The following is a 12,062-nucleotide window of genomic DNA, read 5'->3' on the forward strand; positions in this document are numbered from 1 at the left end:
AAAGTGTGGGTGCTCACCTCTTCCGAGACGACTGACCAGCATCGAAGAGGATGCTAAGATACAGCCTAGAGGGGATCTCTATAGCTCCATCTAGTGAAGGCACTTCTTACAAAAGTCCCGAGAGCAAGCCAGCGCAAGGCTACCTCTTTAAGTTTGCATCCTGTACCCTTTCACCGCTATTTCTTTGCATATTTCCCTCTCTGGTCTCTCTTACAATGACAGGCATGTTTGCTTAATTGGCTTTTAGCTATGATGAATTGTTCTGATTAGGTATTTCCATTGTTATATATTTTTCCCTGCCTGACTGAAATCTGCACGAAATCACTTGTGTGATTAGAAAATAGACAAAATGTCCCCTTTCATTATTATTTTGAAGACGAAATGGCACTAAATATGTACAGTTATGTTTAATTTATTCGACCTGGTCTTCTCCTGCCTGAAAATGTCTGGTACATTTTGTTCTTGATAATAGGTTTTTCCCCTTTTTTCTGGCAACAAAACAGGTGTTAAGATGTTAAAACACCAAACTGAAAGCTTTTACAAGGAACCGTGTCTGCATTAGCCACAATGCTTGTGGTCAGAATGCAAACAAAAACATACTCTGATAATATATGCCTTGTCCTTAAAATTGATTAGTCCACACCAGAGACAGCTTTCTTTTGAGCTTCGTCTCAAACGGTGTTAGACCAGAGGACGCCAAAAGGCGTACTTCAGATTGATAAAAATATATATATTTCAAGAGGCAATTCGTGACAATGACGATTGTCACTGTGGCCTTAGAATATATTATGTGCAGATAAGTTCTCGGTCGAAATTATATGGCATATTTTTCATAAGATGCTGCACAGATAGTGGTACTTGCAAAAGATTAGTAACAGCATGGTACAAATATCACAGATTAGCAATTGCCCTGCCACGAATCTGCTCCTTCACCCTTATAAACATCCACCACCATCTCAGCATAATGATTAAGAGCGGCAGTTCAAAAAGAATGCTGACTGGCCTAGAGATTTTTCTCAACATTAAAAGAAGGAAAAAAGCCTCTAATTTCATTTGCCACGCTGATGGCTGCATGCTGATTATGATGGAGGCTCTAATGTAAATCAACTATACGAGCGAGGGTTTCCATTTCAAGCACCGTCTTCTACACCCATGGATGACAAACAAGAGTCAAAACTCGGCACACGACCAATTAAGCAAATGAACGGTAGCCCGTTAAAGTCTCCAGCCTTAGCTAACCAGTATTCTCAATTTTAACGTACAAAACACATCCCTCCTTCTCCCTTTTCGAAATCCCACGATGTCCATAAGTCACCTTCTTTGGCATTTTATTCCAGGTACAATCTACGCTGACGAGTAATGCGCTCTCACTTTAACTTCAGAACAACGTGATTGTTCCTAATCCCCACATTCTTTGAAGCCTACCCCTTATTGGTAACTTACTTACGAGTGTTTTGCTTTACAGTCATTATGCCATACTTTTTCCATTCTCTCTACATGCATTCGGATCTTTGCTCCAGGGTGTCCCATAAGTCTGGAATCATAGGGAAAAATAACTTTTTTTTCTTTCTGCAGGCCCAAGATAGACGTACCTGAGTAAGGAAGAACGAGTACAGATAATTATACTTATAGGAAATCGGAGACGGAGGGGAGGTCGCTGTTCAATTTAACAAACTGCATCCAGACCGCGAGCCAATAGCACAGAGCTATGTTGGCAAACTTGTTGTAAAGTTTAGGGAAACGGGATCCATACAAGATAAGCTACGCAGTGGACGTTCGAGGGTTTGTGTATCAGGCACAATGGTTCTGTGAATAAAAGCGTTCCTATTTCCTTTTTTTGTATTATTTTTCCTATGATTCCAGACTTACGGGACGCCCTGTAAAAATCTCTGCAGATCCTGTGAATCGTTTAAATTGCGAAATCACGGCCCTTTTGCATAATTATAGCTGTAATACTGCCTTGATCGGTTCCTCGTATTTGTATTATTTAGCTTTGATCTCCGCTCACAAAAACGGAGGCTCCTATTTTACATCTCATTTATCAGTAACATTATCTGTACTTCTGATAAAATTGCATCTTAGTGACATGTACTTTTTAGAGCCCATTCGTAAAGGGTATTCAAATGGCCTCCTCAGCTGACTTCACTCAGTCCACTGCTATAAAATTCCATTCTCACAGCGAGATGTCCAAATCAGCCTCCCGATGATGCCGAAACGCACCATAAGTTTAGACAAATAGTCACATTGGTTTTGTGAGCTTTTGGTACGCACTGTGATGTCGCACTCATTCACATCGACGTGCTCATTCGTCACGCACGCCACAGCATCACTGTGGCGTGCTTGACTCCCGTGCCGTTTCCTTGTTGCGTCCATGCATTACATGTGGCACGCACACGCGTGGCCACCTCGCCCTTCGATTAAGACGACAGCCACTTCAGAGGACCCACCCACTAAACATCGCATTTAAGCCAAAAATATCTCATGCTGAAATAAACGTTTAGTCCAGTGTTCATCACCTTGGCATCCATGAGCGAGCGATGCAAATTGCACATCCATAATAAACCAACCTGGCTCAATATCTATAATAGAGGTTTTTGGGTTAGATCGCGTAAAAATATAAATGCGTCGTTAAAACCCGCCACCACCCAACAGCCAACTAGTAAGGGTTGTCACGTAAACAGAACATGCCAATTCGTCACTAGTACAGCACACCGGTGTGTTGGAGAGCCAAGCCACAACATTTACAATCTGAGTACGACGTTTCGCCAGTAATTACAACTAGCTTCATCAGGCGATAGCCAGATTTGTGGAGAAGTCTTAATGTTTCGTTCCTTATATAGAGGCGTAGATGTCTTCTTGGTTCTTTCGGTAAAGTCACGTAGAAGGGAAGTAATAAAATAATAAAAATAAAACATAATACAATAATTCTCACGACGTTTCGGCCACAACGCAAGCAGCCGTCCTCAGGTGAAAACCAGGTCTCTCGAGGAGACAGCGTCTGAATGAAACAGCACACGAGCTTGGAACATATATATAAGCTGGGTTGGAAGGGGGGGGGAAGGGCGCTTCCAACCCAGCTTATATATATGCTCCAAGCTCGTGTGCTGTTTCATTCAGACGCTGTCTCCCCGACAGACCTGGTTTTCACCTGAGGATGGCTGCTTGCGTTGAGGCCGAAACGTCGTGAGAATTATTTTATTGTTTTATTTTTATTATTTTATTACTTCCCTTCTACGTGACTTTACCGAAAGAACCAAGAAGATAAATCCCTGCAGTCACGAAAGCTTTAAATCGAAATTTAGGCGTAGATGTGTTGACCACGCTTCTGCACTCTTGTACAATGTACATGATGCATGCGCATTATGCGAGCCCTTTGAACTTGTCCTTCCTGTCTATTGTGTTTATTAAAACAGCCCTACCAACGGTAATCCCTATTGAAGTACACTCCCCTTTGTAGGCATGCATTTAAAGAATGTATTATTTGATTATTCGCTTCCACGCAGCACTTGAACTTGAACTAAGGCAATAGCTATCTGAACGGTTAAAGTTATTTTGATTTCTTTCCATTTAGATATTCTCTAATTAGTCTTGGCCAGTAGTAACTCGATATACAGCATTGGTTCTCAACATTGTTGGTATGGCAGCCCCCAAATCAAGACCATTTATCTCCCCATCACCCCATGAGGCCAAAAGTCACAACTCAGTTTACTTAGCCCACAATGCACAAGGGGATCGCATGTCCACGCCTCGAGTCAATGTGGTCGTATCAGCATTCGTTTCATGTTAAGTAGTGCGTTTGTTTCACGTTGTGTATTAGTGTAGCTTGTTGCTGCAGCGTGGCGTTTATGTTCCGTGCACACATTCGTTATTTCTCCTTCACGGTATCCATGCCACAGCTTTCGACCCCACTGAAACCGGTGGGTTGAGAACCACTGATAATGAGCACGTGTATGTGTTTCATTATTCCATATGATTCGTGCTGCTCTGACAAAGTGTGTGGAATGCGTGCGAGTTCAAATTTCAGAGGTTGAATTAACCCATCATCCCTCTTGGGATAATAAAGTGAGCACATTTTTGTGGGAATCCAAGTGGTGTAACTACGAAGAGACATCCCCGCCATGGGATGATGGCATTTCGACTTCTCGATCAAGGCTACCACTCAGCCAGGAGACACTGACTTTAGCTTGATATATATTATATACACTGTCATATATTTTCTTGGAAGTAACTTTTCTGGGTAGTGCCAATGTTCACCTGTTTCAAATGGCAATATGCAGCTGTATCCTTCACACACGAAGGACCTGCCTTCCCAGAGTAATACTGTAGGGGTGTCAGGGGAAGGATTCCCACCAATAGATGGGTTAGTGGGAGGGGTGATCGAAGAGATATAAGGAGAGAACGGGCGGGAAGAAGGGGCCTTTGGCGGGAACGAGATTGGGACGGCTGGGGGACAGGTGTGGAGAGAAGGAAAAGAATAAAGGACGAGACCCCTGCAATCTGGTGTCGGCTCCTACTTTACATCTGGTGGCAGCGGTGGGATCTCATGGCTACAAAGAAAAATCCCCGCGGGAAAGAGCCAAGGGAGGAGGAAGCAGGGGCCGGGGATCCTTCCCATCCCGGGCAACAAGGGGGCCTGCTATCAGAAGCAGCAGCAGGGGGCCCGGATCGCCTGGAGGACACCATGGAGGACCGCATGGCCCGCGTGGAGAGGGCACTCCAGGAGCTCCTACAGAGGCTCCCTATGGGGGACCCGCCAGCACCGGGACCCCCACCCCCACGCGTACTACGGGAGGAGAGGCCACGGGACCCGGAGGCCGACCAGCCGGCCGGGCAACCAACCTCGTCACGCCAGCCGCCGCCGGTCCCGCCAAAACCCCCAGGGCTAACCACCCAACAGGGAGAGCAGGTGGCCGGACGGCCGCGTCGGCTGGGGCCCGTCGACAAGTTCGTGGCTGAGGAAGAAGACTGGGAGGAGTTTGTCCGCCGATTCGAGGCTGCCTTCCACGCTCTCGAGTGGACAGACGAAGAGGCACTACGAGCGCTGCCATCCGTTCTGGGCAAGGAAGCACTCGCCTCTTACACCTCCCTTCCCTCGCACAGCAAGACCACGCTACAGGCGGCCTACGAGGCTTTGGGGGAGATCTATTGCCCGGCGGAAGGGGCCTTTAAACGGTTCCAGGATCGCCAGCGAGGGGCTAAAGAATCCCCTTTATCCTACAGGGGTGCACTGCTCGTGTTGGCGAGGAGAGCTTTCCCTCGCCTGGCTGAAGAAGCGCTCGAGGATCTCGTGGTCGAGCACCTCATCGCCTACGCTTGCCGCGCCGGCGTTGTAATGCCCGTGGTGACGCCGGGGGAACGCACCTCGCTGTGGGCTGCCCGGACCATCCAAGCCCACGAGCAGGTCATGGGCCGGGCGCCACCCGTGGGCCCGGTAGCTGGCGCGGCGGGGGGGAACAGCCGAGCCGTTGCCGCGGCACTACTGGGTCCAGCGACACCAACCGCCGAACCTGCACCGTCGCCACAGGCTGCCTGTGGAGCAGCTGGGGACGGACCCCCGACGTCTGAGACGGAGCCATCGCTACGGGAGGTGTACGCGGCGATCCGGGGACTGGCGGAGCAGAGGGACCAGGGGCGCGACCAACCGCCGCGTCGCTGGCAGCCGCCTCTACAACATCGCGCCGAGCCCCCCCGACGGAACGCCCCGTGGGTCTGCCACCGTTGTGGTCGAGAGGGGCATGTGGCGAGGGGGTGCCGCACAGAGCCGGAGGCCGCCAACGTTACCTGGAACCCGCCGGGGCCGAACGCCGACAGGATCCAGGCGAGTGACGCCTTCCCGCCCGGCCTCTCGGTCGGGCCGAGCAATTATAATTCCGACGCCGCGAACTTACCGGGAGTCTCCTCGGGGTGGGCGCCGTCGGTGTCGTTCCCCGGTCCCCATTGTCCGGGTCGGGGGAAGGGAATCGCGCCGGGGATAGCGCCGGGGCCTGGGATTGCGTCGCGACCAGGGGTGGCGTCGCGACCCGGAGTGGCGTCGCGAACGGACGTGACGTTGCATCCGGGAGTGACGTCGCGGCCAGGAGTGGTGTCGCGGATCGCGCCGGGAATTGCGCCGGGGCCGTGGACCACGTCGGGGATCGCGCCGGGGCCGGAGACCGCGTCGGGAGTCGCGCCGGGGCCGGAGACCGCGTCGGGAGTCGCGCCGGGGCCGGAAGGGACGTCGCGGGCGGACGTGACGTCGCGGGCGGAGGTGACGTCGCGGGCGGAGGTGACGTCACGGGCGGGCGTGGTTTCACCGGCGGGCGTGACGTCGCGGGCGGGCGTGACGTCCCGGGCGGGCGTGACGTCGCGGGCGGGCGTGACGTCCCGGGCGGGCGTGACGTCGCGGGCGGGCGTGACGTCGCGGGCGAGCGTGACGTCGCCGGCGGGCGTGACGTCACCAATTGCCTGCGACGCCGGCGAGTTGCCAGGGGCAACGGCCCGGGGGCGGAGGCAGCCCACAAGATTGACAGTGCGCCCTGAAGCAGTTCCACGGGCCGCCTCACCACCGCTTTGCGGCAGATTGAGACGGAACCAGGGGGACCACGCCCCCGTGACAAAGGGAAGGGAGGGGAGAAGGGAGGGGCTCACGGGAAGGCCCACCCCCCAGTCCCCACTGCCCCCTACAATGGGGGGGGCCCCCCACACCACAAGGGGGGCCCATCCTACGTCACCAAAGGGGGGCAATTTGCACCACACAGAGAGCCCAGCCCGCAACCCAGGGGTAAGCCCACACTATGTAACAAGGGCGCGTTCACCCTGCTGCGACGCACTCCAAAGGGAGGAACCCCATCTTCAGTCCATTCACATCCATCCCCCATCATTTCACCATGCACCACAGGATAACGAGACGCCGCCTGGTCAGTGGCCGGACTCAGCCACACAATGGAGGAAGCTGGCAAGGCGGGTGGTAGCGGCCACGTCAGGAACCTCGGTCCTGGTCGGTGAAATCGCGGGAGTGTCGGCACGTATCTTGGTTGATACGGGGGCATCAGCCACGATCATCTCGAGCACCATGCACGAGATGCTGCCGGATAAAATCCGACCTTTAGTCCCCGTCAAGACAACGTTCATTGCAGCAAATGGAGGCAGCATGGGCTTCCTGGGCCAGGTTGAAGCCCCGATACAGATTGGGCAGCTTTCGGTAGCAGGACCCATCCTTGTCTCCGCAACATTGCCCGTACCCTGCCTGTTGGGGACGGACTTTCTGAGGCGGATGCCAATGAAAATCGATCTGGCCAATGGGCGGGTGGAAGTCCAGGGAACGCATCTCCATTTCCTAAAGGCGGAGGGAGCCAGCCGGGGAGTACCCTACGTGCAGGCTCTGGTCAGTAAGTCTGTCTCCATTCCCCCGGCAGCCCAGATGCTGATTCCGCTGCAATATCGGTCTCCCCTCGTGACAGCCCGACCAGACTCACCCATCCTGGTGTCTCCGGCATCAGCTGCCATGGATCGCCATGCGCTGGTGGGGGCCGAAACTATTGTACAGAGGAACCAGCATCTGTTCATTCAGGTGCTGAACATCTCCGATAGAACAGCGACGGTGCAGGAGGGAACAGTTCTGGCCCACGTTAGTCCCTTGTCACTAGGAGCCCCAGGGACAAAGCCCGAGCTTGTAGGCAGCATCAGCCAGTCCGAGGACAGAGGGGCCGAATCGTGGATGGACCAGCTGGCGGGGCCTGAGCCGGGATTGCCGCCCGACCAGAAACAGCAGCTGCACTCATTATTGCATGAGTTCTCGGACGTGTTCAGCCGGGGACCGTTCGACCTAGGGCGCACAAATCTGTCGCAGCACCACATTAACACGGGAGATGCCGCACCCCTGCGCCAAAACACATATAGAATGAGCCCAATGGAAAAAGGGCACATTCAACAAGCGGTGCAGGAGATGCTGCGGGCCGACATAATTTCTCCATCCTCGAGTCCCTGGGGGGCACCGGTGGTCCTAGTCAAGAAGTCAGACGGGTCACTGAGATTCTGTGTGGACTTCCGACGCCTCAATGCCGTCACGCTGGCCGACGCATATCCCCTACCACGTATTGACGACTCATTGGATGCACTGGCGGGAGCAAAATTTTTCAGTACGCTGGATTTATTGTCCGGGTTCTGGCAGGTCCCACTAGACGCGGACTCCCGGCCTAAAACAGCGTTCCGGACACCACAGGGCCTGTTCGAGTTCAACTGCCTGCCTATGGGCCTCCAGACTGCGCCGGCGACGTTCCAACGCATAATGGAGTTGGCCTTAGCAGGCCTCCAATGGGAAACGTGCCTCATCTACCTGGATGACGTCATTGTCTTCAGCCGATCATTCGAGGAACACATTGACCGATTACGTCAGGTATTCCTGCGGTTCCGGAACGCGAACTTGAAGCTCAAGCCGTCGAAGTGCCACCTTATGCAGTCGTCGGTACGCTACTTGGGCCACGTCGTCAGTGAGTCTGGAGTGGCTACAGACCCGGAAAAGACGGCCTGCGTGAGGGCCTGGGCTGTTCCCACAACGGTTCCAGAGGTACGCCGGTTTGTGGGTTTCGTTTCTTATTACCGCCGGTTCGTACCCAACTTCGCAACCATTGCCAAGCCCTTGCACGTGTTGACGGCGAAGAACCAGAGGTTTTATTGGGGCCCTCTGGAGGAAGAGGCATTCCAGCAGCTGCGCTCACGTCTGACAGATGCACCACCATTGGCTTTTCCGGATTTTGGCCTCCCCTTTATCCTGGACACGGACGCCAGCGATGTGGGCATCGGCAGTGTTTTGTCGCAAGTCCAGCAGGGTCGCGAGGTGGTTATCGCCTATGGTAGTCGCGTGCTTTCATCAGCGGAGCAGCGCTACTGCGTCACACGTAGGGAACTCCTGGCAGTCGTTCACTTCGTGCAGCAATTTCGACCCTACCTGTATGGTCGCAAATTTACGGTCCGCACTGACCACGCGGCCTTGCAGTATTCGCTCCGCATCGACCAGCCTTCGGGCCAGCTGGCCAGATGGATAGAGCGCCTGCAGGAGTACAGGTACCAAGTAGTGCATCGCAAAGGGACCAGACATGCCAACGCAGACGCATTGTCCCGACTGGCGCCCCAGGGCCCTTGTGCATGCACCACAGGCGGGGCACGCTGCAAGGAGGCGAGGCCGGAGGGGACAGTCATCGCTCCCGTACGCACGGCGGAGGACGCACAGGGTGAGGTCCAGCTGACCGACCACGACCTGGGGCTGACCTTGGACGATTGGCGACGGCTACAGCTGGAGGAAGCCCCACTGCGAACGCTACGCGCCTCAGCAGAGGCAGGGGGGGAGGAGTACATCGTATGGGAGGACCTCCTCATGCGATGGGACCCGACAGGGCGCCGACGATGCCTGGTAGTTCCGGAGTCGCTGCGTCAACAATTGGTTATGGACGTACACGGCCGCCAGCTGCTGCACCTGGCGGGGCGGAAGACACTGTACACATTACAGAGTCGGTACTTTTGGCCAGGTATGACCGCTGATGTGCATCGATGGGTCGCTACCTGCGTCGAATGTGCGCGGCGAAAGCCGCCACCCCGGGTAAGCCGGGCGCCCCTACAGCCCATCACGGTGACCAGGGTCAACGAATTGGTTGCGTTGGACATCCTGGGACCACTGCCGGTCACGCCACGGGGAAATAAATACCTGTTGGTCGGAGTCGAGTACTGCACGAGGTGGCCGATGGCGTGGGCCCTCCCGGACCAAACGGCACAGACCATCGCCGATGCCTTCGTGGGAGGCTATGTCCTTGATAAGGGGGCACCGGAGCGGTTGCTCACGGATCAGGGCAGGAATTTCTCCTCACAGCTATTGAAGGACGTCTGCTCTATCCTGGGCACTAAAAAGGTCCGAACATCTCCGTATCATCCCCAGACCGATGGGATGGTAGAGCGGCTTAACCGCACCATAGCGGCCATGCTGTCCCAAGTGGTGGACGAAAACCATTCCGACTGGGACCTCCACATTCCATCTGTCTTAGCGGCGTACAGGGTGGCCCCACACGCGGCGACGGGGTTCTCGCCGTTTTTCCTGATGTACGGACGGGATCCCGTTCCGCCTATTGAGGTGCAGTTGACGGACATTCCCGCAAGAGCCGACGCATGGCCGAAGGCACTAAAGACCTCCCTCATTTATTTGAGAGAGGCCCGCCAAGCAGCCGAGGCCGCATCGGCCACGAGCCAAGAGAGTAATGTACGGATACGGGAGAGGACAGTGACAGCCAAGCCCTTCAAAGTCGGGGACCAGGCATGGCTACACTGTCCTCAGGTGCCGGTTGGCCTCTCACCAAAGCTGCACCGACCCTGGAAAGGGCCGGTCGAGGTCATTAAAGCACTCCGACCGCAGTGCGTCCAGGTCCAACTGGGTAAGCGACGATGGTTTGTACACCCCACCCGCCTTAAGCCATACATCTCTCCACCGTCATCTTCACCAACATCACCACCAACATCACTGCCAACATCATCATCATCCCTACCCAGGCCAAGGTCGCCGACCACCACGCACCGACCGGCAGGGGGTTCGGTGCCCTGTGTTCCCTTGTCACCTACAGCACCCCATGTGAGGCCTGACGGAGCGGCGGCACGAGCGGGGGCCGGAGAGACAGCGGCGCCGGGCAAGGCGACACCAGCACCACCGAACCAGGGACCGCGACGAGAGGGCCTTCGAAGGAGGGGGCCGCCACGGTCATCTGCTGCCTGTGGATGTCCGGGCTGTTACGAGATGCTGGCTGGAGACCTGGGCAGGCCGCGCAATTGATTTCGTTGTGTTATGTTGCATTGTATGGTTGTGGGGGGGGTAAGGGCTGTCGTCACTGTCAGTGGGGGGAGGCATGGGGAGATTTAAATGGTCCATGGGGGAGGCAGAACCGAGGACGGTTATTTTTTTCTCCGGGGGGGGGGGGTGATGTAGGGGTGTCAGGGGAAGGATTCCCACCAATAGATGGGTTAGTGGGAGGGGTGATCGAAGAGATATAAGGAGAGAACGGGCGGGAAGAAGGGGCCTTTGGCGGGAACGAGATTGGGACGGCTGGGGGACAGGTGTGGAGAGAAGGAAAAGAATAAAGGACGAGACCCCTGCAATCTGGTGTCGGCTCCTACTTTACAATACTTTAAGAGAATTGGACTCCCTATGCGGTTTAATCCACTTCTGTCAGTGCTCCCAGTGGTGGATGCGGTGGCTGTTGCTTTTTTCTCAGTGACATGAAGAATATCACACTGCCCGAGGGCCCAACCATCTGACATTCATACTTAATTCTTGAATATATTTGTACCTTCTCAGGGCCACAACAGTGCCAAGGGAGTCCGCTCTGCATGTGGAATGTCGCGATGAGTCCAGTGTCTCGATACATTTTTGACACAAACGATGCGGAGACATGCACTGATGCTATAATTGTTTAGGACTAAACTCATTCCCTCAACTCATGTACATACGATGTTACGCAATTTGTATTCGCATGGTCTCAAAATGCAATTATATCTTAAGGTGCTGCACAGAAATAGTGTTTATATATGTAAGGAGAGGAGTGGTAATTCACGGGAAAACATGAAAAGGAAGCTCTTGAGTCTGGATTTGAAATAGGGATAAAAACAACACTACGGATGGCCAAAGGGAGAGCGTTCCAGGCAATGGGGACAGCAGAGCAGAATGAAAGACCTCCGTCTGAGCGAATGTTGACTGGAATATAAAAAAAACTATGTTAAACTGGACGCTTTAACACAAAGCCTTGGTTGCTGGAGCTGAGAATACATAGAGGTGGGTGGTCGGAGGGGAGAGGTAGGCAGTGGCGAGTCCATGAAGATTTTTAAGGATCGGAAATTAACCTTGACATTGACCTGGGGTTGGCTTGAGAGCCAGTAGTGAGGGATTGGAGTTTGCAGTGATTTGGTCTCATTTGGGATAAGAAAATGGAGGATGTGGGTGACGTTGCACAAATTGGGGGTACGAGGTACTGCAGATTTGAGATACAGTCTGTGCGAAGACAAGAAGAGATAAGAATCAATGACAACTGCAAGGTTTTGCGCACTCTTTG

General features: G+C 54.0%; 1 protein-coding gene across 1 annotated transcript; it reads left to right on the forward strand.

The window, feature by feature from the left end:
- The first annotated feature begins 4,414 nt into the window (after window positions 1-4,414).
- Window positions 4,415-10,722, forward strand: LOC133342005 (uncharacterized). Its single transcript, XM_061550864.1, has 2 exons — window positions 4,415-5,818; window positions 10,584-10,722. The coding sequence occupies exons 1-2, from the start codon at window positions 4,544-4,546 to the stop codon at window positions 10,593-10,595; spliced, it is 1,287 nt and encodes a 428-aa protein (XP_061406848.1). The 5' UTR covers window positions 4,415-4,543; the 3' UTR covers window positions 10,596-10,722.
- Window positions 10,723-12,062: the final 1,340 nt, after the last annotated feature.

Source organism: Lethenteron reissneri, chromosome 13 (assembly GCF_015708825.2).
Source record: "Lethenteron reissneri isolate LAM-NWPU_2019-01 chromosome 13, ASM1570882v1, whole genome shotgun sequence".
Lineage (NCBI taxonomy): Eukaryota > Metazoa > Chordata > Hyperoartia > Petromyzontiformes > Petromyzontidae > Lethenteron > Lethenteron reissneri.

Coding starts and splice junctions, on each gene's coding strand:
- LOC133342005 (XM_061550864.1), top strand. CDS start 4,544: ATGGCTACAAAGAAAAATCCCCGCGGGAAAGAGCCAAGGGAGGAGGAA.